Source organism: Rhopilema esculentum, chromosome 17 (genome assembly GCF_057945365.1).
Source record: "Rhopilema esculentum isolate cy_ngs chromosome 17, ASM5794536v1, whole genome shotgun sequence".
Lineage (NCBI taxonomy): Eukaryota > Metazoa > Cnidaria > Scyphozoa > Rhizostomeae > Rhizostomatidae > Rhopilema > Rhopilema esculentum.
This window is the reverse complement of record NC_142831.1, coordinates 2668645-2696058: the sequence shown is the minus strand read 5'-3', so window position 1 is coordinate 2696058 and position 27414 is coordinate 2668645. Positions and strand designations below refer to the sequence as shown.

Sequence of the window (27414 nt, the reverse complement as noted above, 5' to 3'; positions counted from 1 at the left end):
AAAAGCTATAGTCACTTTTTAAGAAAGCCTATTCAAATTATTAATCATAGTCAAGATTTTCCAGTCAACCTACACGTGCACCAGCAGTTAGACTGAAAGAAGAATAAAAAATATGGATAGCTTTTTTTAATATGCAAACAACAAACTATTGTGCAATAACGATAAGAATACGAGTATATTTACAAAATTTTAAATTCCCTCGAATAATTAAAGAACTTCGACCCCAACAATCACGTGTCTGCCATGTCAGGTACGGCTGTTAACATACCGTCGGGCATTCCTTAAATCTATGATACTGTAGACACAAATTCTTATACCGTAAATTACTTCTTAAACCCAGTTAATGTTCATAACAATCTCAAACCTTCTTTATTCCAAGAGATTTCATAAAATTGTTAAATGTAAATCGAGTTCAAACCTCATGATCAGATTGCAGCTTTTAATAGATACCCTTTCGATTAGGCACCTGTATACAATATGAAAATTAAATAAATGCCTGGCTCTCTAATCAAGGATTTACGTTGAAATATTATGTGCTATTTTATAATACATATGTGTTTTGTAACAAATTATGTTATTTTCAGTGAAAAACTTTAAATTTGATTTAAAGAAACTTAAAAAAGTTTTTACTTAATTTTCAGTGAAAAAAATTGTGTTATTCATCCGTCACTTGTTTATGTAACGGTTTTGTTTCTTAGATTGTTTAAGTCAAAATCTGATAAACAGGGAGGCGGGAGGAGGATGATAAACCAGAAAATGGACGTGAGTTCTGTAGTAGCGAAGATATATGTTATTCTGCTCTGCAATTTTCAATAACGAAAAACGACAACTCTGATCTGAGAAAGACATAAATTTTACCTAAAAATTCGTTTTCTGCGAAATCACTAGAGTCAATAATGGTTGTTAGTATCAATGCCTAATAAAATAAAAGATATTTAAAAGGCTGGTGACAAAATGAAAAATCTTTTGCTGTATTTCCTATTCCTGTTGACACTTTAAAGTTCTTATTTGTGTAGGTTGGAGAGACTTTGGAGTATGCCAAGGTTGTGTGTAGAAATAGAAATAATAGGGAGGCATTAGATATTCACTTCTTCCGTATTTTTGCCCCAAATGACAAAATGCATTATTCAGTAAAAGGAATTGACAATCGATGCAACCTTGTAGAACCTTGGTAGCCAAATAAGTTTTTATGTCGTGGTTCAGGAACTGTTTGCAGGTCTCGATCCAGGCTCTTTCAGGGACCTAAAGACTGGGTAGAGGCACCAATCCAATACTGTGTCGTGCTAGCAGAATTTTCTGTGCATCGAAAGTTTTTATTTACGGTTCCATAATGTCCAAAGTTATCTTCACTTGGGATGGACCCCGGCTTGGCAAGAACGAAACAAGAATCATAGCTAGAATCAGTGCAAAAAAATAGGTCCCATCTTTGCCAAAACTTAACGAGCTGGCCAGTTGCACTGTATCCTCGAATATTGATTAATTCAACAGTCCTGCACTCACCATTGCTGCTAAAAGTAAGGGGGTTTATTTTACTTAGCTTTGCCCTCACGTAATCTCGATGATCAATTCCGTGGCCTGGGTAACTGCATGTAGCCCTCCAGTGAGTTGCGGATGATGCTATGTGCTGCATTAGGGATTTTGCAAGCCTGTTAAGAAAGATTTTGCAAGCCTGTTAAGTTAAGTCAATAAAAAGGGATCCATGATTCAAATGTAGTGTGCCAAAAATTTTAACCGTATTTATTGAACAACGGAATTCGAAGAAAATTTTGCGCGGATTACGGAATTCTCGACACTTGGAACACTTTTTGGAACATTATACCAGAAAATGCGATTTTTAGATAATTTCAATTTTATATCTTTTTAAAGGCAAGGCCTCCAATGAGAGGGGGAGGGGGGGGGGGCGTTGGGCCATGGTCTTCTCCAATTTTTTCAATTCAAACGAACTTCCCAAATTCTTTTGTTATGGGTGTTAAATTTCCCCTTAGCCCCTAAACTTTCCAACCTGTGTCAGAGACCATGTCATGGATAATCTCTTACTAGATGTTGGAATGTTATATAGCAATTTCTCAAAACATTGACCAATTCAAAATTACTCACTTGCTTCTGACATCTATTGCACACCAAGATACACCTCTTGTACTTTTTTGACTTTTTGTGAATTTTTGTTTTCATTTCTTTTTTGTTAGTATGTATGATTAAATGTTGTAGATTGTAAGTACCATTCATAGCCAGAAATAGAAGACCCCGTGTTTCTTGTTAAAAGAATTTTTTGCTTTTATAATTTGATATATATATAAAAAAAGGTCTAGAAATCCCAAAGCTGATAATCTAGCTATCATTTCTCTGTAAAAAAAGTTTTCTTCGGAAGGTCTTTCGAATAGGGTTTTTTATCTTCTATTTATTTTTAATATAAATATAATATAAATTTAAATATAAATAGCATCAGTCAGGCTCATTAAACCAAAGAAAATAGCATCTGAATAAATATCTATCTACAAATAAAGTTTTTAAGAGATTCATTTGCGCAACTAAGAACCGTGATTTTTGGAGGATGCTTATTTTGCTAATGGTAATCGCGGAATTCATCAAAATATTCACATTTTTCCATCTTTTCGAAGCAAAATAAAGAAATCTTTTGCAAATTCTACAATCCCAAAACACACTTCACTTCAAAATCTATGTTCCCTTTCTATTTTGAAGAAAGCACCCCTTTCTCCAGATTCAATGTCAATTTTTACAAACAGATGATGGAGCTACTTTAGCGACACTGATTTGGAGAGTAACAGGACTGGGTCAACGCAAAGTTAAATATTGCAGAAGTTGCTAAACAATTTTTTAAAGAATTTTAAGTCTTGCTCTGGTTCTGGGATGCTTAAATCGAGCTGAATTCTCTTTGGCTTTCCGAATCGGTTCCTTTTCCTCAATAAAACTTTATGTTGTTAATTCATGTCACCTTCATTTTATTACTTGATGCATCAGTCATTCTGAAATGTCGCTATTCTTCTCCAAAATCTATATCTGGCTAAATCTGTAAGTCAAAATATCTAACAGCGATGACAATTTTCAACTGTTAAGAAGATGCCTATAACAGTGCCCACACCATGCCATAAAGTGACTGAAAACTCACTAGACGCTAACGATAAACTGAGCCCCAATTAGCCACTAGCACCACTGATGCCAGCTTGCTTCATCTTAATATGCAATTAAGTATTGCTGTAAGACGAATTTTACAACAAAAACAATAAAACTACTTAATATAAAATAGACTCCATTTGCCAGCTGTAGTCATTGATTTAAGGTTCCAAGAAAGTAAATGTTTCAGTTATTGGAAGCTTTTTTACAAAAATGTACTGGGCAAGGGGAATGCAATATCCAGGTTATGTCCCCACCCAGTTTTTTGCAAAACAATAAACCTTTCTTCAAAAATTTTTGTGATAAGATATAAATTTTCCCTTGTCCCCTCTTTCTTTCAAACTTGTGTCGGAGCCCATGATATCAGTTGGACTTAACGAATGTTCAAATAAGCTGACGCTAACGATAACCTGAACTCCACTGAGCCCATAGCATCACTGATGCCAGCTTGCTTCATCGTAATTTGCAATGAAGTATTGCCGTAAGAAGAATTTTGTAACAAAAACAATAAACTTAAAAATAAATAGACTTTAACGAATGTTCAAATTATCGGACTTCAAGTTATTAAAAGTTTACTGTACCAATACACCTACCTGTATCTTTTCCAGTTAGGTTCATGCTCGGAAATCGGATCGTCATTGTAGAATGGATTACTTTTGAATTGGTTATTGTTTTCCAAGGAGAATGAAATGACAAGAGTCCAGGCAAAATTAGGTTCCGAACTGAAATCGCAGTAGACGTGATGAATTAAGCCAGTTTCGTCGCTAATAACATAAATGCCATTCTTCCTTGCACCAACAGCGTACCAACTTACACACGAGCTTTTTTTTGCTAGATAAAAATTGTAAATTAATCGACATCAAGGACCATTTTTTTCTAAACCCCTAAAGTCTCTTGAGCAACTGCTTTTTACGGTCGCTGTTTTTCACGCGAGAAGAAAGGTACCATTGTTGGTATTTTCATCTAGTATGTTATTAGGCCGGTTAATTTTTATTTATCTATGGACTTAAATTATTGAGAGGCGTAGAGTGCATGAGACCTTATCCCATCTCTTGGTTCTTCAAATTTATAGGGAGTAAGCTAATTTTTCATGAAATGTTGAAGATCTACATGATTGAATGTAAGAATAATGATACTAACATATCTATGAGCTAATGATATCATTGATATAAGACGTTCGAATGTTTTTGTCCTCAGGACATTTAGTGCCATCAGGTTTCTACACTCTGTGGATTGGAGCCTACTGAATTCGTTGAAGATTGAATGATATGCATAATATTTTTCGCAGGCATGCATGTTGGTATCAAGAAAACTTGCAAAATTGATTCGGAGTAAATCAAAATTTTTGAAAATGGAAACAAACCTTGATACACTTCTAATTCACAGACTTGAAGATGCAGCAGTACCGGACTTTCGCTTAATACACTGACGTATCTCCCCAAAAGGGCTTGCCCACAATGCATTTCTTTCACTTCCCCACTTAATACGTTCTGATTTGATACGCACAATGGATTTGATCGTCCACCATTCGTTTCAGCATCACCAACACTTATGCTGAATGGATTGATATTTTGTTGCCAATTTGTAGCACTTCTAATGACAACCATCCCTACATGCACACGATTACCAAGATCAACCTGCCACCAAGGCTGCAGAGAGTGTACTGTTGTTGCGCATACAGACCATTCTCCATTTCTATTTCCATCGTTTCCAAATAGTGATACAAGATCTATACCCCCCTTTTGATAAACCGAAGACTGTTGCGATGGTTTTTTGTATGCCATGTTGCCTGAAAAAAAGACGAAGCGTTCGTAAAGATGAACAAATAAAAGGAACCATATTAAAGTTTTTAAGCAACGTAACATGTCATCATCGTGAGTAAAAAGGTTGCGACCAGATAGACCTAAGAATACCTAAGAAAAACACACGGGTAAATAAACTTGCATAAGGGTGAACTTTTATATATATCTAAACTTTGCGTCACAATGAGTATGTAAATTTGTGGTAATAACCTGTTTAGCGATAGGGTATGCAAGAATTGCCTTTTTTTGAAAAATTTACACTTGCTGGCAACAACGGAAAGGAATTGGTGGTATAGATTGAATTTGATTTTTGAGAATTTATATACCACTGAGCAGAAAAATATACTCTTAATGTTGTCCTTGGCTTGACACCGTGTCCTTGAGCGTTGATTTTTGAAGCAGCAAACTGGAGTTCGATTCCAACAAAGGGTGGTTCGATACAATAGGGCAGCACCATTGTGGAAAGAATTTTCATCCTATACATATATAGTCACAAGGCAAAGGCTGACAGTAGGAATTTTTCTTCAAGTCAACCATTAATGGCCATTAGTTGTAAATTTGAGCTAATAGCTATGCGTCCAATACAATGCTCTGTCAACAAGGATTAGAGACTATAAATGTATATCAGGCAAATGTGCTGTGTTGATAGGGAATAGTATTCAGTAGTAAGCATGATTATTTGAATCCTTTCTTTTCTTACCTTCATAGACTTCCAATTCGCAGAGCTGAAGACTTTTTATTGCATTGACAAATAAACTGACGTATCTTCCAACTAAGCTATGGCTACAGCTGAAATGTTTTGGCTTGCCACCTTGCAGGATGCCATCCGACACACATTTTGGATTGTTTCTACCACCATTTGATCCGTCTTCCCCAACGCTTATTTGAAAGGGGTTTAAATTGGTTTGTTTCGCATCTGTGCGGCCTACGACAATAACTTTTCCAACCTGTGCTTTTCTACCAAGATTAGCTTGCCACCAAGGATTTTCTGAATTTGTTGTTAGTGAACATGCAGACCAGAATCCATTTCTATTTCCATCATTTCCCAAGCTTGATTTGAGAACAAGGCCATCCTTGCCAAGGTCTGAACTCTGAGAGGACACTTTACCAAACGCTATGTTCTCTACAAAAATAGTAGACTAGTGCTAAAAATATTGTCTTGATTTCGAACCTGAATGTAAGACAACACCTGAAGTGGTGCAACACCTCCCCCCCCCCAAGAATATACATTTATGTTTTTTGTCGGCAAAATTGGGATTTTGACGGGTAGATAATATTTTTTAAATTTTCAGACGAAAAATCATCCTTCACGTAATTTTTAAAAACATTTTCAAAAAGTTCTGCAGTTTTTCCGTTGTTCCGGAAGAGGATTTTTAGGAACATCACAAAAGAAGATTAATCCCAAGAAATTTGACATAAAGAGAGACAATTTTAGTCTGGGAGATGCATCTTTAGCCATCCTAGAAGGCTTAATTTTAAAAAAAATTCTTTCGCATCGGTCCCAGCCATGGTGGGTCCTCCTATGCCACCAAACTTTATCCTTAGCCCCCTCAGGCTCAATTTTGTGGCCCCGTTCCCAAAACTGCAAAGCACAATGCTCCCGGGTCGTCTACATCTCTTTATGCTAATTTTGTGCGAGAAATACATTTCACAGAACTTATCTGTTATCAAGAAGTGGGTCCAATAAAAGAGTTCGATTCAGTGTTTCTAAAGGTTGAATAAGCTACGTGACCACAAAAGCTTATTTGAGAACTTTTATAAAACTAATAGTTTTACAGCTGAAATTGCTTTGTAATAGCTGAAATTTAAATATTAACAATGCTTAAATATTCTGATTGCATTAACGTAGTGTACGCTGCCAAAATGTACTCGGTAGATAAAAACTTACACCCCACAACCCCCTCCCCCCCAAAAATATTTTTCCTGAAACCCGGCCTGAAGCCAACATGTATTCTTGACAGGAGAGAAGGGCAAATCAAGGAAGACCGGATAGGAAGTGTAACAGAGATTAGACTTCATCGAGATCCCTAGTCACTTTGAGTAGTTAACGAATTGGTTCGAGAGTGAACACAAAAGGCACGCGACTCATGTTGACGTTAATCACCAACTTAATTACTAAGCAAAGACAAAGTCTTCTAAACAAACGAAAATGGGTTTTGCATTTTTAATAATTAATGACATATAATTATATTACAGGAAGAGCGGGGAGGGGGAAGTCAACCGTCCCTGTTGCCTTTGATAGGAGGGGCCAAAGTGCTCATTTCATAAAGGCGCTCTTGACATCGGCAGCAGGGACGTAACTATTGGGGGGGGGGAGGGGGGTGTTTGGGAATTTACAAAAACAGCATTTCACAGGGCAAAGCAGAAGGAATTAGTAGTTCTCGCAGGGCAAAAGAGATCAGAAATCAAGTTTCACAAAATATCTTAATTCATCTCACTTTCTTATCAAATCCAAAACATATTTTAGTTTTTCCGATTTGTTGTGGTATTGTAAAGTGAGTTTCTTATTTCCGTGCCCCTCGCGAAGAAAAAGTGACACTGCTTAAATGGACGGTATTGCATCATGGCATAAAATGAAAAGTGTTGAAACGGCAAAACTTGCTCAGCATTTTTCTTCTGAAGCACACTCAGCAGCATTGGCTGATTTTGCTAGGTTTTCAGTCGAGCAAGGACATATTGACATACAAATGAATAGGCATCTGAAGGACATCATCATTCAGGAGAAGGCTGACGAAGAAAAATGCAAATCGATAATGACGATTTTGTTTGATATTGCTACAACATTGGCAAGGCAATGAATCGCTTTCAGAGGCTCCGCAGGAGACCAGAAAGGCAATTTTGTCCAGTTTGTGAACCTTCTGTCCAGGCACTGTCCACAGATAAAATAATGGCTTGATAGCAAACGATTGAAGCCTTACAGTACGAAATACATGAGTCCTACTTCACAAAATGAACTTTTAGAGATCTTGGGGGAGAATGTTAGAGAAAGAATAAAATATGAGATTGAATGTGCTAAAATGTTGTCGGTTTCGGCCGATACAACACCCGATGTTAGCAATAAGGATCAAATGGTTGTGGCTGCAAGATATATTGGTGAAAAAGGAATTGCGCGCGAGAGAGTCGTGGAAATGAAAGAGTGCAATGACAAACATGGAGATAAGACAGCAGAATGTATTCTCATGTGTCTGGAAGCAAATGAAATTGATGTGAATTATCTCTGCTTCCAAACATACGATTTCGCAAATAATATGTCTGGGAGAATTGCAGGGGTACAGAGGGTTCTACAAGATATTCTTGAAAGACCAGTCCCGTACATTCCATGTCAAGGGCATCGATCTAATACTTTCAACGAGCATTGTGCAAAACAAAGTGCCATAATTACGTCGATGTACGATAATCTTCAAGATGTATATGTTTTCTTCAGTGCCAGCTCCAAACGAAACAAAATTTACAATAAAGAAGTTCAAGAAGTAGATGAGTACACCTTGAGACTCCGCAACATGTCTAAAACGAGATGGGTCTACTCTTCAGAGTCGACAGAAGCAGTGTGGCAAAGTTTACAAAGCATACACAAAGCAATTGACTACAGCAAAGAAATGAAAGTAAAAGTGAAGGGTAAAGGCATAAAGAAAAAGTGTCAGTCATTTGACTTTCTTTTTGCATTGATGTTCATGAGATTAATTATGAAGAAAACAAATATTTTGACGATGCAACTCCAAGCAGAAGAGCTTAACATCCTAGATGCGAGGAAGTTGATTGAAGCAACAGTAGAAAATCTTAAGAAGATTCGCATTGATAACAAGGCTATGGATACAGAGTTGGATGCTATAAACGAGTGCGCTAAACAGCATGGTATAGATTCAGCGGCTGAGTTTAGTAGAAAACATCGACTCAGGTTGCAGCCAAGAAAGATTGACAACGGTCCAGAAGCATCAGCGGAATTTACATTTTATCCCTTCTACAGAACAGAAATGTTTATTGTTCTCGATTCTCTGATAGCAGAGTATGGTGAATATATCAAGGCATGCTTAAACAAAAATTGAGCCATTAGCAATGGCGTTGCAGCCACCACTCAAAACGATAAGCCCAGAAACAGTCCACGATCTTTGCAAGCTTTTCCCACTAGGCTTTCATATTGAACCAGGTGTTATATTATGTGAGCTAGATGTTATGCCTGCCAAAAGTCTTGGAACACTGACGTCAATTTTGAAGTTCAAAATCAATCATCCCCCTCTCCCCTACAGAACAATGTTGGTTTACTATCAAACGGGTTAGGATTTTAGGAAGCACTTTCCTTTGCTTCCTGAAATAGATATTTCTCTAAATCATCAACATTGTTTAGGGGGAAGGGAGCGGAAGTAGTAATTTTTTTTTAATGAAAGGAATGAAAGATATCAAATGTAGCGTAAATTGCTGGGTGTTCCAAGTACTTTTGGCAGGCATTGTAGATGTTTTCAAGTCAATGATTGAACAGCAACAGATCCAGCTAACTTCCGTCAAAGAGGCTGCCAAATTTTCATTTGAAAGCAGACGACTTTTCCCAACGGTTTACAAATGCTACAGCCTTCTTCTTTCAGCACCTGTGTCTGTGGCTAAAGACGAGCGAACCTTTAGCAAACTTAAGATTTTTAAAAATTTGCTGCGATCAAGGATGAAAGATGAACGATTGAATGATCTCATTCTACTTGCTTGTGAGAAAGACCTAACAGACACTATCTCATTTGATAAAGTATTAAAAGTATGGCATGAAAAAAAATGAGAAGAATTTCAATTAAACAATCTTTTGGTGGTATAAAACTTTTAGTAAGCAAACATTTAGTAAACTAAAACTTTTCGTCTGACACTCTTCAGAGTAGGACGCACCACCCAAAGATTGGAGGATAGGATAAAACAACATGTTCCATCTAATATTAGAAACAACACCCATCCCCAAAGAGAACAGCCACCTCGGTCTTGCAAATCTAAAATTACTAGTAAAACCTGCGATTCTGCTATCGGGCAGCATTTGCTAGAAAACCCAGATTGTGCAAAAAACTATAATGGCGACATGTTTTGGATTATTGGTAAAGCCCGATCGTCGTTCCACCTAGCAGTTTTAGAATCTATCTACATAAGCACGAAAAAACCGCTACTGTGTAGACAAAAGGAGTTCGTTTTCACCTTAGGACTCCATTGGTAACATTCTAATAGGTAAGCGGCACTGATTGGTCAACCTTTACAGTCATGTGCTCGTTTTTCTGATTGGCCTATTTCGATCCACAACTGGGTATATATATTTCTTAGCGTAGAGTTTTCGATCTATGTTCTGACGTTTTAAACTCTGAAGAGTGTCAGACGAAAAGCTTTAGTTTACTAAATGTTTGTTTTTTTCAAAACCATTTACAAATTTCAATTAAGTAAATTAGTGTGAAAGTAGACTAATTATTTGCTTTTTTATTGCGATTGTTGATTTGTGTTGCTTTTTGAAAATAATATATGTACTTATGTAATATATGCACAGTACTTACATAAGTACAGTACTTCTATACTTGTTTTACAGGAGAAAATTTTGCAGGGCAATAGTGTTTACACCCCCCCAGAAATCAGCGAAGTGACGTCCCTGATCGGCAGTTTTTAGTTATTGATGATTTCATACGAAATTTTGAATTTACTGCCTTACTCGTGACGACAGTTTTCCAGGCTTGAAAAAAAATATTATGCCAAAAGGTGAACTAATTTTTTATGTACCCACAGAAGATAAAAATGAGATGATGATTACGAAATAACTGTAAGAAGCTGGGAATTACTTTTCAACTGCCCTTTACCTGAAGCCTGCCCCCTCGCTCATTGGTGGCTCAAAGTGTACTAAACGTTTCTGCATGGGCCGAGACGCATATGCGTTTCAAGTGTTACAGTGTAATGGCGGACATGCAGGGCCTAGCTGTGAATGACGTGAAGCGCATATGCATAAGACAGGACACATAAAGGTATCGTTCAATGACTTTATAACTTTAGAAGCAGAAAAGCGTTTTACTGAAAAAATTAATAAAAGTCATATAAATGACATAACCAGGATTTTATAAAGGCTCGACGTAGGGAGTTTTATATGAGACATAGCTAGAAGTGCCTTTTGACAATTTTTGCATCGCCTAGTAACATTTAACATACAATGGTTCTCTGAAGAGGGTCAACAAACAAAAACTAACAAGAGCAATTTAATAACAAATAACACTCTCATACCAGTACAAAGGAACATTCCAGCTGTGTTCTTGCATCGAGTTTGTAATGGACATCCATGCACTCCTGTTGTACATTCGTCTATATCTTGAAAAAAATTAACCCTAAATTCAACGTCTTTTTCACATAAATCCACAGAGTATCTGTTCAAAAGAATATATCTAGCAGAGATTGCAACATATCAGAATTTGTCGAGGCTTTATCAGTAGAATTCTTATTATCAAAATTGATACTGTTCTTGAAAACACTACTCTTGACGTAGGAAGAAACAGACGACTGCTAAATGTTTTAAAGAAATCTTTCTTATAAGAAAAAACAGTGTCTCTAAATAAGTCAAAAAATCTCACATTTCTTTTTAAATTCTAATCAACAAGCTATGTGTACTACACCATGGAAACATTAGAATTATAATTAAAAAATATTATTAGGGAGTAATGCTGTCACAGAGAGAAGAATTAAAGTTGATGCTAATAACAAGAAGTTGTACCAGTGCAAGCAACGCCATTGCCACTGTAGCCTTCTTCGCATGTGCATGTAAATGAGCCAATTGTATTTTTGCATTGAGCATTAGAATGGCAATTATATGTGTTATCCTGGCATTCATTTGCATCTGAAATACGAGACATGAAGAGTGATAGCACAGCTAAAAAATGCCTTTATTAGGCATGTGCAATGTCACCACCTTCAAATGAAGCTTCAAAATGTTACTGATTATGCAATACAGACTGTAGTATCTCGTCAATAATTTGTCAACGAAAAAGGAGAAAGTAGCAATAGATGTAATTTTATGCTTTTAAAAGAGCTTTACTTCTTGAAACTGCAAATTTCTATGATAACTAGAACAGCCTCCAACGTCGAAGCACTCATATCACAAATAATATTTTCTAGCATCCGAAAAATCTCTCAAAAAGCATGCAATTTAAAGTATTTAAATTTAGTAAAAATTGATCTTTATGAAAAGAACCTGATTTATGCCTTGAAAGATATCATTTTATTGGGTTCTGATGTGTAGCATTTATCCAAATATACCCACCATTGCATGAATGGCCGTTTCCCTTGTAGCCGTTGTTGCATGTGCATGTGAAGGACCCTCCAGTATTGGTACATTGCGCATTGGCGTGACAATTGTGGATACCTTCTCCACATTCATTTATATCTAAAAAACAGGAAAGCTTGGTAATGTTTTTCTGCAACTATAACTTTTACAAGAAACCCTTCTAAGTATGCGGATACTTTTGCTTTAAATTATGATAACTTACATTAATTAATTCGTGCCTTCCTTCCTTCTTACCTTCCTTCCTTCCTTCCTTACTTTCTTTCTTCTTTCCTTCCTTCCTTCCTTCCTTCCTTCCTTCCTTCCTTCCTTCCTTCCTTCCTTCCTTCCTTCCTTCCTTCCTTCCTTCCTTCCTTCCTTCCTTCCTTCCTTCCTTCCTTCCTTCCTTCCTTCCTTCCTTCCTTCCTTCCTTCCTTCCTTCCTTCCTTCCTTCCTTCCTTCCTTCCTTCCTTCCTTCCTCTCCTCTCTCCCTTCTTGCTGACTTTTTAATCCACGTATAATCGAAAATTTCAAGATTGTAATTAACATATTGCTTGGATTAACAAAACTCTATTGACTTAAGTAATTTCCTATAAAGATAATGCCTTAGAGTTTATTCAACTACGTTTGTGAAGTACTATATAAAGAGGCTCGAGAAATTTAAAGAATTTACCTGTACACGTGATGATTCCATCTCCACTGTAGCCTGTCTTACACTTGCATGTGAATAAGCCAATAGTGTTTGTACAATCTGCATTGATAGGACAATTGTGTGTCCCTTCCAGACATTCATTTACATCTAAAGATACAAGAAGTTCAACCAAATAATATAACACTGGATGTGGTGCGTCGAGATTTTCCAGGTTCATGACAACCATGTATCAAACTGTATACAGAGGAACTTGATTATAGCGTAGAATTACGAAATGCAACGAAATCAAATAAAAGAATGCAAACAATCAACCGAAACGAAGCGGAATAACTCGGCAATATGAAACAGAACTGGAAAAAGAGAAACGGAACATAAACGAGTTTCGTGAAGTTGCTTAGGTTAATTTTTCAAAGTTCTTTACTCGTTTTCATAATGAACAGATTCCTAGTAAAAACTTTGAAAAATTTGTAAAGATTTTCAGCCAGCCTGAATTTTGTGAAAAACATAGTTAACGCAGGGGATAACCCCTTTCATTTCATCTTATTGCTAGGTTCTGTTTGATGATCCATTTGTTTCCGTGATATTCACTGTGTTCGGTGATGTTTCGTTTGCTGTTCCGCTTAATACCGAGCACAATTTATGTAATTCGCAGCACTCAAAAGTACCTGTACAGGTGACACCGTCTCCACTGTAGCCTGTCTTACACTTGCAAGTGAACGAGCCAACACTGTTTGTGCAATCTGCATTGGTCTGACAGTTGTGCGTGGAACCTAGACATTCATCCACATCTGAAAGGAAAAAAATTAAATGAACTGATATATGGAAACATTACATAGCAACATTGAATAAGTCTCTTTAAGAAAATAAGAACCTTTGAATACAAATTAGAAACATTAAGATTAATTGAAAATAACAATTTATTTTGGAGCCAATTCTTAACATTTCCTTTCATTCTAAACAATCGGCATACACAAATCAACTCTTGCTGCCAAAATGTTTCCTAGCTATAATGAGTTAGGTATGTTTGTTTATACAAAATTCTTACTTATAGTAAATAAACACGCCCATGTGTTTGTCGAGATCTACAGACCATCATCAGTGATATATATAAATATTATCAAAAACTATTCTGCTTTCTTTTACAGTTTCTTCCTTCCTTCTATCCTTCCTTCCTTCCTTCCCTCCTCTTCCCCTTTCCTATTTTTATTCATATGTGATTGAACGTGTACATATTGTAATCAACATATTCTTTAGATAGGCGTTTGAATAAAAGTAGCTCCCAAGAAAATAATGCTTTGAAATTGATTGAACTACATTTGTGATGTACTATATAAAGTTGCTCGGGAATTTTCAAGAATTTACCTGCACATGTGATGATTCCATCCCCACTGTAGCCTGTCTTACAGTTGCAAGTAAATGAGCCAACAGTGTTTGTACAATCTGCATTGGTATGACAATTGTGTGTCCCTTTCAGACATTCATTTACGTCTAGAGATAAAGATAAGAAGTTCAGCCAAAAAATTTGAGGGTTACTGTGTATCACTAAGTGACCATTTCCTGTATAAGTTTAGTGGTAGGCTTAGCGATTTGCATCGGTGCACCAACGGCCAGACTGGCTCTCGATGATGTGGGAACTTAGCATCATGAATGATTTTCTGATGTTTATGGCATGATTTCTGAGGGTGCTTTTCGCCCTTCATTTTATTTTGGTATTTTATCCTCGAGGTAGAAAATTAACATAAGATGTGATGCAACGCTTAGAGATTTTCTAGATTCAAAGGCAACCGTGTAATCAACTGTGTCCAGAGGGGTTAGATTTCAGTCTAAAATTACGAGAAGCAATGAAACAAAACGAAATCAAGCAAAACAATGCAAAAGAAAGGCTTGCCAATAAATTTTAAAATAACTTTGAAGATATTGGTAAAAAATTTTAGACAGCCTGAATTTGTTTGAGAGGATAGTGATGACATCCCTGCTTTTAATGCCTAGCAAGTCCTTCAAGCCTTCAAGCCAAGTCATTCATTTGATCATTATGTTAGAATTTGTTTTATTCGTTTGTTTCTGTTTTTTTCCACAGAGTTTGGTAATCTTTCATTTCCTGCATAAACTTTGTTCTGGTTAAACTCATTTTGTCAGCTTTTGTCATATATAGAATTGAATTGAATAGAATTGAATAGAGCTGAATTGAATACCCCAGGGGATAACCCCTTTCATTTCATCTTATTGCTAGGTTCTGTTTGATGATCCATTTGTTTCCGTTATATTCACAGTGTTCGGTGATGTTTCGTTTGCTGTTCCGCTTAATACCGAGCACAATTTATGTAATTCGCAGCACTCAAAAGTACCTGTACAGGTGACACCGTCTCCACTGTAGCCTGTCTTACACTTGCAAGTGAACGAGCCAACACTGTTTGTGCAATCTGCATTGGTCTGACAGTTGTGCGTGGAACCTAGACATTCATCCACATCTGAAAGGAAAAAAATTAAATGAACTGATATATGGAAACATTACATAGCAACATTGAATAAGTCTCTTTAAGAAAATAAGAACCTTTGAATACAAATTAGAAACATTAAGATTAATTGAAAATAACAATTTATTTTGGAGCCAATTCTTAACATTTCCTTTCATTCTAAACAATCGGCATACACAAATCAACTCTTGCTGCCAAAATGTTTCCTAGCTATAATGAGTTAGGTATGTTTGTTTATACAAAATTCTTACTTATAGTAAATAAACACGCCCATGTGTTTGTCGAGATCTACAGACCATCATCAGTGATATATATAAATATTATCAAAAACTATTCTGCTTTCTTTTACAGTTTCTTCCTTCCTTCTATCCTTCCTTCCTTCCTTCCCTCCTCTTCCCCTTTCCTATTTTTATTCATATGTGATTGAACGTGTACATATTGTAATCAACATATTCTTTAGATAGGCGTTTGAATAAAAGTAGCTCCCAAGAAAATAATGCTTTGAAATTGATTGAACTACATTTGTGATGTACTATATAAAGTTGCTCGGGAATTTTCAAGAATTTACCTGCACATGTGATGATTCCATCCCCACTGTAGCCTGTCTTACAGTTGCAAGTAAATGAGCCAACAGTGTTTGTACAATCTGCATTGGTATGACAATTGTGTGTCCCTTTCAGACATTCATTTACGTCTAGAGATAAAGATAAGAAGTTCAGCCAAAAAATTTGAGGGTTACTGTGTATCACTAAGTGACCATTTCCTGTATAAGTTTAGTGGTAGGCTTAGCGATTTGCATCGGTGCACCAACGGCCAGACTGGCTCTCGATGATGTGGGAACTTAGCATCATGAATGATTTTCTGATGTTTATGGCATGATTTCTGAGGGTGCTTTTCGCCCTTCATTTTATTTTGGTATTTTATCCTCGAGGTAGAAAATTAACATAAGATGTGATGCAACGCTTAGAGATTTTCTAGATTCAAAGGCAACCGTGTAATCAACTGTGTCCAGAGGGGTTAGATTTCAGTCTAAAATTACGAGAAGCAATGAAACAAAACGAAATCAAGCAAAACAATGCAAAAGAAAGGCTTGCCAATAAATTTTAAAATAACTTTGAAGATATTGGTAAAAAATTTTAGACAGCCTGAATTTGTTTGAGAGGATAGTGATGACATCCCTGCTTTTAATGCCTAGCAAGTCCTTCAAGCCTTCAAGCCAAGTCATTCATTTGATCATTATGTTAGAATTTGTTTTATTCGTTTGTTTCTGTTTTTTTCCACAGAGTTTGGTAATCTTTCATTTCCTGCATAAACTTTGTTCTGGTTAAACTCATTTTGTCAGCTTTTGTCATATATAGAATTGAATTGAATAGAATTGAATAGAGCTGAATTGAATACCCCAGGGGATAACCCCTTTCATTTCATCTTATTGCTAGGTTCTGTTTGATGATCCATTTGTTTCCGTTATATTCACAGTGTTCGGTGATGTTTCGTTTGCTGTTCCGCTTAATACCGAGCACAATTTATGTAATTCGCAGCACTCAAAAGTACCTGTACAGGTGACACCGTCTCCACTGTAGCCTGTCTTACACTTGCAAGTGAACGAGCCAACAATGTTTGTGCAATCTGCATTGGTATGACAATTGTGCGTGGAACCTAGACATTCATCCACATCTAAAAGGAACAAGTTAAATAAACTGATATATGGAACCATTGCATAGCAACATTAAAAACGTTTCTTTTAGAAAAAAACAACTTTTAATACAAGCAAGGTACAATTAGTTCTAATTAAGGACAGCCTTACATGTTGGAGTATATTCTATTATGTAAATCTTTTACTAGGAATTATCCAAATTATCACTTGCTGCCAAATTTTGACTTGTTAAAATGAATTATATATGTATGTATATATAAGCTTTAAGTGTAAAAAACAGGACAGTTCTATGCTGCTACCTAGAACTTCAGGCTTAGTGCGATCATTTGAAAGCTGTATCTGTGTATTTATTTATATAAATCATACATAGAATGAATATACATGTTTATGTATTTGTGTTGATTTGCAAAACATGACGAGTGTTGTATAAAAGTATGTTCCAACAGTATATCTTTTACTATTTTCGTATAAAAAGTTATTAATTGCTGCAAATCATGATATTAATCATTACTGAAAGCTTTTATTGCAATCAAACATATATAAGCTTGCATTACCATGTACATACAACTGCCCTAGCTTATATAACTGCCCTGCCCAGAAAATTGATCAATAAATGAATTTGATAAATATGATTCTATAGAAAGCTGCATATACTTCAAACTTATATTCAATGCATCCAAAATAAACTGTTAAAGTACACCAGGTTTTGGAAAATTAGGATACAGATGGAGTGTTTTAAATGGTTTTTAAAGCTTCAATATCGTCCGAATGGCTTCATTCTCAGGGTTATTATAACAAGTCAAAACAACCAACGTTGCATGGGAATACAAAGCTGGTGGTGTTATTCTTCATTTACTAGAGGCTATAAATTTTTGTTAAGAGCGTTGACACTGACATCAATTTCCAAAAGGAAGTTTAGCAATGCCCCTCTTCTTTTGCAAACAATGTCAGCTTTTTATGAATTAACTTAGCAGAATTGAAATAAGTTTGGTCAGCATTGGTTTATGTGTACATTTAGTTTTAAATGTTAGTCTAAATCAGGAAGTGTTGGGTATAGAATGAATATTGGTTGCTTCAGTCACATGCCTATTGGCAATATTGCCTGTTCGTCAATAGGACCTTAGTTCCTCATACCTCCATTAGTCAGAGTGAGTCAGGGTATGATGAATAGTCTACTAAGCCTATCAGCATATATGTGTATTTGAGTTAAGCATCTTTTTGCCATATAAGGGCACTCATTTGCAACCTACATGTGGCTTGAGAGTTCGTAATTCCCACCATCCACTCCAATACTACATGTGACTAAGCTACCTCTTCCTACCCATTATTACAATATTGTACTAGTTATTAATTAACTATCCATTATTACAATATTGTACTAATTTGTTAATGCTGATGATTGTAGCTTATCGTTGTTTGTAGCTTAAAGTATTGTAATTGTTTTGTATGGACTGAGAATTCACTGTCTACCCAACACTGTTTTGTTTCTAACACATATCTGATTTAGTGGAAGCTAATGATATTTGACAAAAGAATAAAATAATTAAAAAAAGAAACACCAGTTGCTCAGTATTCCAAGTAACATTGGAAGGAATTGTGTTTGGTAGCACTTCTGGCTAGGATGGTAAAAATCTTTAGCACAGGAAATTTTTGCTTAATATTAACGTTTGATATATATTCTGAGCTTTTTTTCAAACCCAACATTTACATCAGATTCAAATGGGAACTCAAGTATTGTGGTCGTCTTACCAATACACGAGATGATGCCATCTCCACTGTAGCCTGTCCTACACTTGCAATTGAAAGAGCCAAAGGTATTTGTGCAATCTGCATTTGTATTACAGTTGTGTGTTCCATCAAGGCATTCATCGATATCTGGAAGTATTTACAGCGAAAATATTTACTTTCTATAATAACTAAGGAGAAGAACAACGTTAAAAGAGTTCAAATCATGTTGTTTTACTCTTTCCTAAAAATTTTAATCTCGAAAAAGAAATGCTGGCATTTAATATCCATTAATGCATATTCTTTCTCAGATTGGCACGTAAACACGACGAATGGTACTTAATTATGCTTTTCGTTCAATATCCTCTTGGGATAATGTAAAAAGGTGATTAGCTGTTTATATGGTTTTTACAAAATATATTGCTAATTGATATCATCTTTCATTTTTAGAGGAAAAGATTTATGTCTTGATATCAACAGCACGTTATTGTGTCAACATATTCAAAACATTTAGCTATCAAAGACCTGTTAATAGTGATTTCATGACCTTGTTACTCCTTTCCTTTCTGTACTAATAGTGTACTATACTCATATTCATACTAATTGTTTATTAGTAGAAGTAGTTAGAATTACTCTCTTTATTTTGACCAATTTTTTTTTGCAATTGAGATCCAAAAAAATAGTTAACACTAATAAGTTGGCTATGTTGGTTTGTGTAAAAATAAAAAATCATTCTGTTTCTCATCAGGCCGTAAAAGTGTAATAAACATTTTATAACATTCATTTGAGTCATGCTATGCTATGTTAATTTCGAAAAATAAAATTAAACTTATAAATTACGGACAAAATTTTGTTTTTCATCCAGCAGTTACCTTGTTCACAATGAATCCCTTTGTAACCTTGAAAACACTGACAAACAAACTTCCCAATCTGATTCAAACATGTACCACCATGAAAACATGGAAGGCTTCTGCATTCATCAATATCTGTGGAAAAAGAGTTTTTCTAACTGACAAATGATTTACATTACCTATATATCTCTTTCTACTTTTATTATCTATTTCATTCCAATTTCATTCAACGGCGTTGAGGCCAATCTAAACTTAATACAAGTGAAAAAAATTCAACAAGAATTGTTTGACATTTTCACAAGTAAAAGAATATCTATCATCGTAATTTATTTAAGTTTGACAAATACATTTTGGCTAGCTCCTCGTAAACTGTTCTTTATTCTAAAAACGTCTTTTATGCAAAAATAATGTAAAAAATTATGCAATTTTGAAAGAAAGAGTCTAAATAACTGAGTAAAAATATGACATAAATGTAAGGATCATCCGAAGCCAATGTACACGTTGCCCGTGGGCATGGAATCACATATGGCTGTATTGTAAAGTCCATATTGACAGAATCTTAGAAAGGAAATTGAAAATGAGGAGAAGGAGCACCCATTATTCTGGTTATGGGTGTCTTAGAGCTGCATGGACAGTAAATGGCGTTTTAGGGCAACATGGACTCCCTTCCACGAGTTTCAAGAGAAGAAAAAGGAAAATCTTGCAATTTTTTGGCTCGTTATAGTGAATTTGTTCTAAATTTCACCAATTTTGAAAATAATCTAACAAAAATATTTGGAAATAAGACATCATCTGCCATATATTTGTATTAATGTGGCGATGGAAAGCAAATGTGAATATTCGTACTTAATATTTGTCTATTTACCTAGGCTCCTGACAAGCATATGAACTTTCAAATATTTTATACCGTTTTCTCGTTATTGTTGTAAAGGTATGACATGTGATAGAATATGTATTCTAGAAATCTAGTTTTTAATGAGGGACCTAATAAAATTGTGATAAGAGCAAGCACAAGTCACATTTTGGCATGTCTAGAGAAACTTAGGAAAGCAAAAATACTTTATTTCGCAATTATATAGAATATAATATTGCAGGTTATCAAAATCGATATTCGAACTGTCATTACATTAAATTATATGAATTATTGCACAACAGAATATAACCTGACAAGGGATTCAATAGAGCAAACTAATGAATAAATAACCAAGACTCGTACCTATATCGCAATTTTTCCCTGTATATCCCTCAAGACAAGTGCATTTATAATCAGAACTTTTGTTCGAGCATTGTGAAGCATGTTTGCAAGGGTTGCTAGCACAGGCATCCACGTCTAGGAAAATTGAAAAATTATTCTCTTCAGGAATTTTTCTATAATTAGCTTGATAAAATTTAGTCAAAAATCGAATGCTTTGTAAAATGCTTTACCAAAATTTTCAAAATCAAAACGAAACAGATAATCAAATTTTACATAAGTCAATCTTTAGTTCTTTGACAGAATCATATGTCTGGTTAAAGCTATAATGGTTTATAATCCTCTTCTTGCATTCTACGTATAGCTTAAGAACAAAAGTGTATTTCACAACCTACCTGCCTGCTTGAAACACTTGAGTTCAGGATAATGAGATTGACAATGAATGCACTCATAGAAAGGCGGGCTGCATGTATCCAGACATAAATCTTCCGGATCGCAAGGCTTCAGGCTGTTGCACGTTGGCCCAATCTTAGATAGTTAAAAAAGTGTTATTAGCAAAAAATCCCCAAAATTGAAAATATGCTATGCTATGCTATGCTATGCTATGCTATGCTATGCTATGCTATGCTATGCTATGCTATGCTATGCTATGCTATGCTATGCTATGCTATGCTATGCTATGCTATGCTATGCTATGCTATGCTATGCTATGCTATGCTATGCTATGCTATGCTATGCTATGCTATGCTATGCTATGCTATGCTATGCTATGCTATGCTATGCTATGCTATGCTATGCTATGCTATGCTATGCTATGCTATGCTATGCTATGCTATGCTATGCTATGCTATGCTATGCTATGCTATGCTATGCTATGCTATGCTATGCTATGCTATGCTATGCTATGCTATGCTATGCTATGCTATGCTATGCTATGCTATGCTATGCTATGCTATGCTATGCTATGCTATGCTATGCTATGCTATGCTATGCTATGCTATGCTATGCTATGCTATGCTATGCTATGCTATGCTATGCTATGCTATGCTATGCTATGCTATGCTATGCTATGCTATGCTATGCTATGCTATGCTATGCTATGCTATGCTATGCTATGCTATGCTATGCTATGCTATGCTATGCTATGCTATGCTATGCTATGCTATGCTATGCTATGCTATGCTATGCTATGCTATGCTATGCTATGCTATGCTATGCTATGCTATGCTATGCTATGCTATGCTATGCTATGCTATGCTATGCTATGCTATGCTATGCTATGCTATGCTATGCTATGCTATGCTATGCTATGCTATGCTATGCTATGCTATGCTATGCTATGCTATGCTATGCTATGCTATGCTATGCTATGCTATGCTATGCTATGCTATGCTATGCTATGCTATGCTATGCTATGCTATGCTATGCTATGCTATGCTATGCTATGCTATGCTATGCTATGCTATGCTATGCTATGCTATGCTATGCTATGCTATGCTATGCTATGCTATGCTATGCTATGCTATGCTATGCTATGCTATGCTATGCTATGCTATGCTATGCTATGCTATGCTATGCTATGCTATGCTATGCTATGCTATGCTATGCTATGCTATGCTATGCTATGCTATGCTATGCTATGCTATGCTATGCTATGCTATGCTATGCTATGCTATGCTATGCTATGCTATGCTATGCTATGCTATGCTATGCTATGCTATGCTATGCTATGCTATGCTATGCTATGCTATGCTATGCTATGCTATGCTATGCTATGCTATGCTATGCTATGCTATGCTATGCTATGCTATGCTATGCTATGCTATGCTATGCTATGCTATGCTATGCTATGCTATGCTATGCTATGCTATGCTATGCTATGCTATGCTATGCTATGCTATGCTATGCTATGCTATGCTATGCTATGCTATGCTATGCTATGCTATGCTATGCTATGCTATGCTATGCTATGCTATGCTATGCTATGCTATGCTATGCTATGCTATGCTATGCTATGCTATGCTATGCTATGCTATGCTATGCTATGCTATGCTATGCTATGCTATGCTATGCTATGCTATGCTATGCTATGCTATGCTATGCTATGCTATGCTATGCTATGCTATGCTATGCTATGCTATGCTATGCTATGCTATGCTATGCTATGCTATGCTATGCTATGCTATGCTATGCTATGCTATGCTATGCTATGCTATGCTATGCTATGCTATGCTATGCTATGCTATGCTATGCTATGCTATGCTATGCTATGCTATGCTATGCTATGCTATGCTATGCTATGCTATGCTATGCTATGCTATGCTATGCTATGCTATGCTATGCTATGCTATGCTATGCTATGCTATGCTATGCTATGCTATGCTATGCTATGCTATGCTATGCTATGCTATGCTATGCTATGCTATGCTATGCTATGCTATGCTATGCTATGCTATGCTATGCTATGCTATGCTATGCTATGCTATGCTATGCTATGCTATGCTATGCTATGCTATGCTATGCTATGCTATGCTATGCTATGCTATGCTATGCTATGCTATGCTATGCTATGCTATGCTATGCTATGCTATGCTATGCTATGCTATGCTATGCTATGCTATGCTATGCTATGCTATGCTATGCTATGCTATGCTATGCTATGCTATGCTATGCTATGCTATGCTATGCTATGCTATGCTATGCTATGCTATGCTATGCTATGCTATGCTATGCTATGCTATGCTATGCTATGCTATGCTATGCTATGCTATGCTATGCTATGCTATGCTATGCTATGCTATGCTATGCTATGCTATGCTATGCTATGCTATGCTATGCTATGCTATGCTATGCTATGCTATGCTATGCTATGCTATGCTATGCTATGCTATGCTATGCTATGCTATGCTATGCTATGCTATGCTATGCTATGCTATGCTATGCTATGTCATGGTTAATTGACCAACACTTACAAGTTTATTACTGTAGTTTGTTGTTTTGAAGATCCAACCATTGGCATCCAGTAAATCGGTGCTGTTATCCTGTTGCACATGCTTCTGAAGAATTTCGCATGTTTTGTTTATCCATTGATAATTGTATGATGTACATTCATGGTTCTGTGCGCATTTCAACGTGCAACCTTGGTCATCAATACTGTTGAAAACTGCCAGAATGTCTCCTTGTAAGCGTTTGTCGATAAAAACAACATCAAATACAGCATCAATCATGCACGGCAGGCGAAGAATTCTCCCATTTACTGTTAGCAAGAAATTGAGAACCAAAGCAAACCTGCAAATAAAAATTCAAGGAGGAGAGTAAGCCAGTATACCTCAAACTGTGTCATCACTGTTACATGGTAGAAACATTGCTATCTTACTTTATACATAATGAAGATTATAAACCTTTTTTACTCAGCTGATATTCTAGAACAGAAGGCATTCTTTGATTAGCAAAAAAGGCTAGGCAATAGATTTTCCAATTTTGTCATGATTTTTGAGATTTTACTCAGGTCTCATAGGTTTTGCGGATGACTTGCATCGGTCTAAGACGCTTGCTTTGTACACAAAACGCTGCGACTATAGTCAGTATCTACAATAATTAGACTATTATTCAGCTTTAGGTTCTGCGCTAGTAATGGTCAGGTTGAGCTCATTCTCCCACAATTTAGGCCCATGCATTTTTCTTATCTGTGAAAACTGTGTTGACGTTTCGCTGACGATATGAGAAAAACTAGGCGCTGAGAAAAGCGGATATGTGCGAGTTGACTGAGTAAAAGAAATTAATTTTTTCTATACTTTCTGAAAGCATTTGATGCCATGACTATGTGATGTATTTTTTAGGACTGTGATTTTAAAACAGGGACTAATGCTGGATACAAATCACATATATAAGCTTTGATAAATATGTCCCATAAGTAGAAAAATGCATCAGCCTCAATTATCCAAAAAGATAAATTTTGAAATCAACTACGACTTCTTTCATAGCAGAGAATAAGATCGAAACTCGAATCGACTCCCTGGGTATGTATAAAAAAATTCTTTAAATTTCCAATATTTTCGGCCGATGTACCTGTCGAGCCTACAGGAACTTGGCTGAGCATTTTGCCCGCGGTCTTGCCCGCGGTACGTAAAGAAACACAAAACTGATTTTTAATGTCACATGAATTTTTTCTTTAATCTTGAACTATTTTTCGATGAGATTTCTAGCCATCTTTGCATCCTTAATTTTTATTTTGGAACTAGATGAAAGAGAACAATAATGAATTAAAGTGACAATTTAAACTACAAAAATTTGAAAGGAAACATTCTTACCTGAGCAGATTGTTCATTGTAATGGTCTTGCTGCCAAAAATATCTAAAAGATAGAAAACAAAATATAGACTATTTTTCAATGTTATCACCTACATCATTGCTGAACTTATTTTAATTTCAAATTTTAACTTGTTTAATTCTGGGACGATTCTTATGGAAGTGATATCGACAAAAAGGTACTAATGATCTCTTGAGATGTAGTACTGGCATGTAGTACTCCTGTATATGAGAACACACTTTACCTAAGCTTTGCTGAATCAAGTTCTTATTCAAAAAGTATCTTGGTTCATTTCAGGGTATAAATAATTTAATGAACGGGTGAATATTTTAATGAAACTACAGGGGGAGTATTGCAGCATGTTCTTATGTGATTCAGGCAGAAGAAACCAAAATTTCACAAGACATTTCAAAGATTGAACGTAGAAATGTTTGTCAAGAAATAACAGACTAATATAGCGATTCAAACAGTCTAATATAGCGATTCAAAATACTGTTCGCAATCTCCAACGCTACATAATTGAGTAATCTAGAAAAAGTGGCTCTCTTTGCGTATTCTAGAAAAAAGGATTGCAATTGTTTGATTTTGTTATGGGAGTGTGTCCAAAAGGTCCTTTATTACAGAAATCACACTACCTTTTTACTACAATTCCCTATTCCCGACCATCAATTCCCGAATCAAGGTGTTATCGATTCCCGTTAACAAAAATTTGCCAAATCCCGATTCCTGACTCAAAAAAATGATGACTCCCGCTTCCTCAAAAAACATACTGGGTAACATCTGTGCCGCATTGAGCTGCTTAAAACCTTGCGATGTAGGGTACCGTAAGAGAATTATCAAAATTTGTTGACAATGATTACATCTTGAGAATTGCTGGTGTTAGTTTTCATACTGATTGCCTAATGTGAAAATAGTGCAGCAGGGTGCGACTGGTATTTTACTTCATTTGTCGCTGCAGGTCGAACATAGAGACATTGATCGCCGTACTCCTTTGAAATCTCGTGAGCAATATGGCACCCCTTTGTTGTATTGTTCCATATAATCAAATCTCTTGTGAAGTTGGTCGCAGAAGAAACGCATCATAGCTAATTGCCCCAAGTCAAATTTCGCATACCACAGGCCTTAAACTGCCCAAAATAAATCACAGCTAGAAAAGATTGTATGGGATAGGTACTCAGGTGTTTTGAATTTTAAATCGAGCTCGTTGTCAGATAAGGTGTGGTCTGACCCACATAGGGTTCTTGCCGTTGATAAGGTTTCGTAGAATTTTCTTCTACAATGCATAATTTAGTGAGCCAGTCTGGGAATAGGAGATTTTGAAATTTGCTAAAAAATTGGTTCGTATTAGATCAATCCACTAGCTAGATTTAAATGTAAGAATATTTTGATAAAGAGGAACATAAAACCTATAAGGGCATTTCTTCGAACGTCTATTTTCTGCAAGTTGAAAGAAATAGCTGTTATTATCACTAGCTAAAAACAGAGAGAAGATAGCTTCTTGCCATTCTTTTCCACTGAGATGACGCATTAGATTTAAACGCCCAAAAGTATTTCCAAGAGAAATGAATTATTTCAACTGATGAACTATGTTACCTAAGGGAAGGGAACATGCAGGCAGCATTGCTAAGACCTGTTCTTCTGATGAGCCTCATAGAAGGAGCAACGTTAAAACCTTGCATTGACTAAGAAACATGTTTCAGCTTTGATTAGCTCTGCAGTTGAATCTCTTCAAAACGTCAAATGACACTAGCACCGTCAAATTGAAAGAATAGTTTATAGACACTAGCATACTTCATAGTTTATAGACTTACTTTATAAAATGGACCCTTTAAAAAGTCGATACAATATACAATGTTTGTCTAATTTAGCAAAACTCGTTTGTCCGTTACGTCAAATTCAAGATAGATGAAAATTTCTCCAAACCATTGTGTACTTTTATTCCCATTTTTAAACTTCTAGTCGTTCATATTTCTTATATAGTTTAAAGGCGTTAACAGCAACTTATGCAATTCTTACCTTTCGTTCAAAGTTCGAAGTAATAGTTGAGAAAGCTTGCTTTCAACCTCTCGACAACATTACGTCTTGTTACCGTTAGACTGATTGAAATGTAATGCACTGAATATTTTAAGTTGCAAGCACTGTTTTTACCTGCAATTTAAAGAATAGACATTCATATTGCAAAGAGATTTCCTTGTTTGCAGTTAGGTTTAAAGGTACCCCCACGATATAACGTCAATAAAACCAGAAATCAAGCAGGTTGGTGCTTTGAAAGCGATATTTTGGCAAAATGTCTTTGCTTCTAGCCTCTTATTATCTCAGGAAATGCTTGAAAAGCTATCCAGCTATTCGAGGCAATTAAGCGATAAAGAAAGTTT

General features: G+C 35.9%; 1 protein-coding gene across 1 annotated transcript; it reads right to left on the bottom strand.

Moving 5' to 3' along the window:
- Positions 1 to 111: 111 nt before the first annotated feature.
- Positions 112 to 27414, bottom strand: LOC135681253 (uncharacterized). Its single transcript, XM_089113472.1, has 20 exons — positions 27056 to 27414; positions 25042 to 25084; positions 23704 to 24019; positions 21127 to 21259; positions 20756 to 20869; positions 19561 to 19674; positions 18713 to 18838; positions 16861 to 16983; positions 15878 to 16003; positions 15181 to 15303; positions 14198 to 14323; positions 13501 to 13623; positions 12857 to 12982; positions 12184 to 12306; positions 11638 to 11760; positions 11154 to 11237; positions 5635 to 6057; positions 4496 to 4921; positions 3726 to 3963; positions 112 to 1646 (listed from the first exon to the last, which is right to left on the bottom strand). The coding sequence occupies exons 2-20, from the start codon at positions 25056 to 25058 to the stop codon at positions 1235 to 1237; spliced, it is 3396 nt and encodes a 1131-aa protein (XP_088969598.1). The 5' UTR covers positions 25059 to 25084; positions 27056 to 27414; the 3' UTR covers positions 112 to 1234.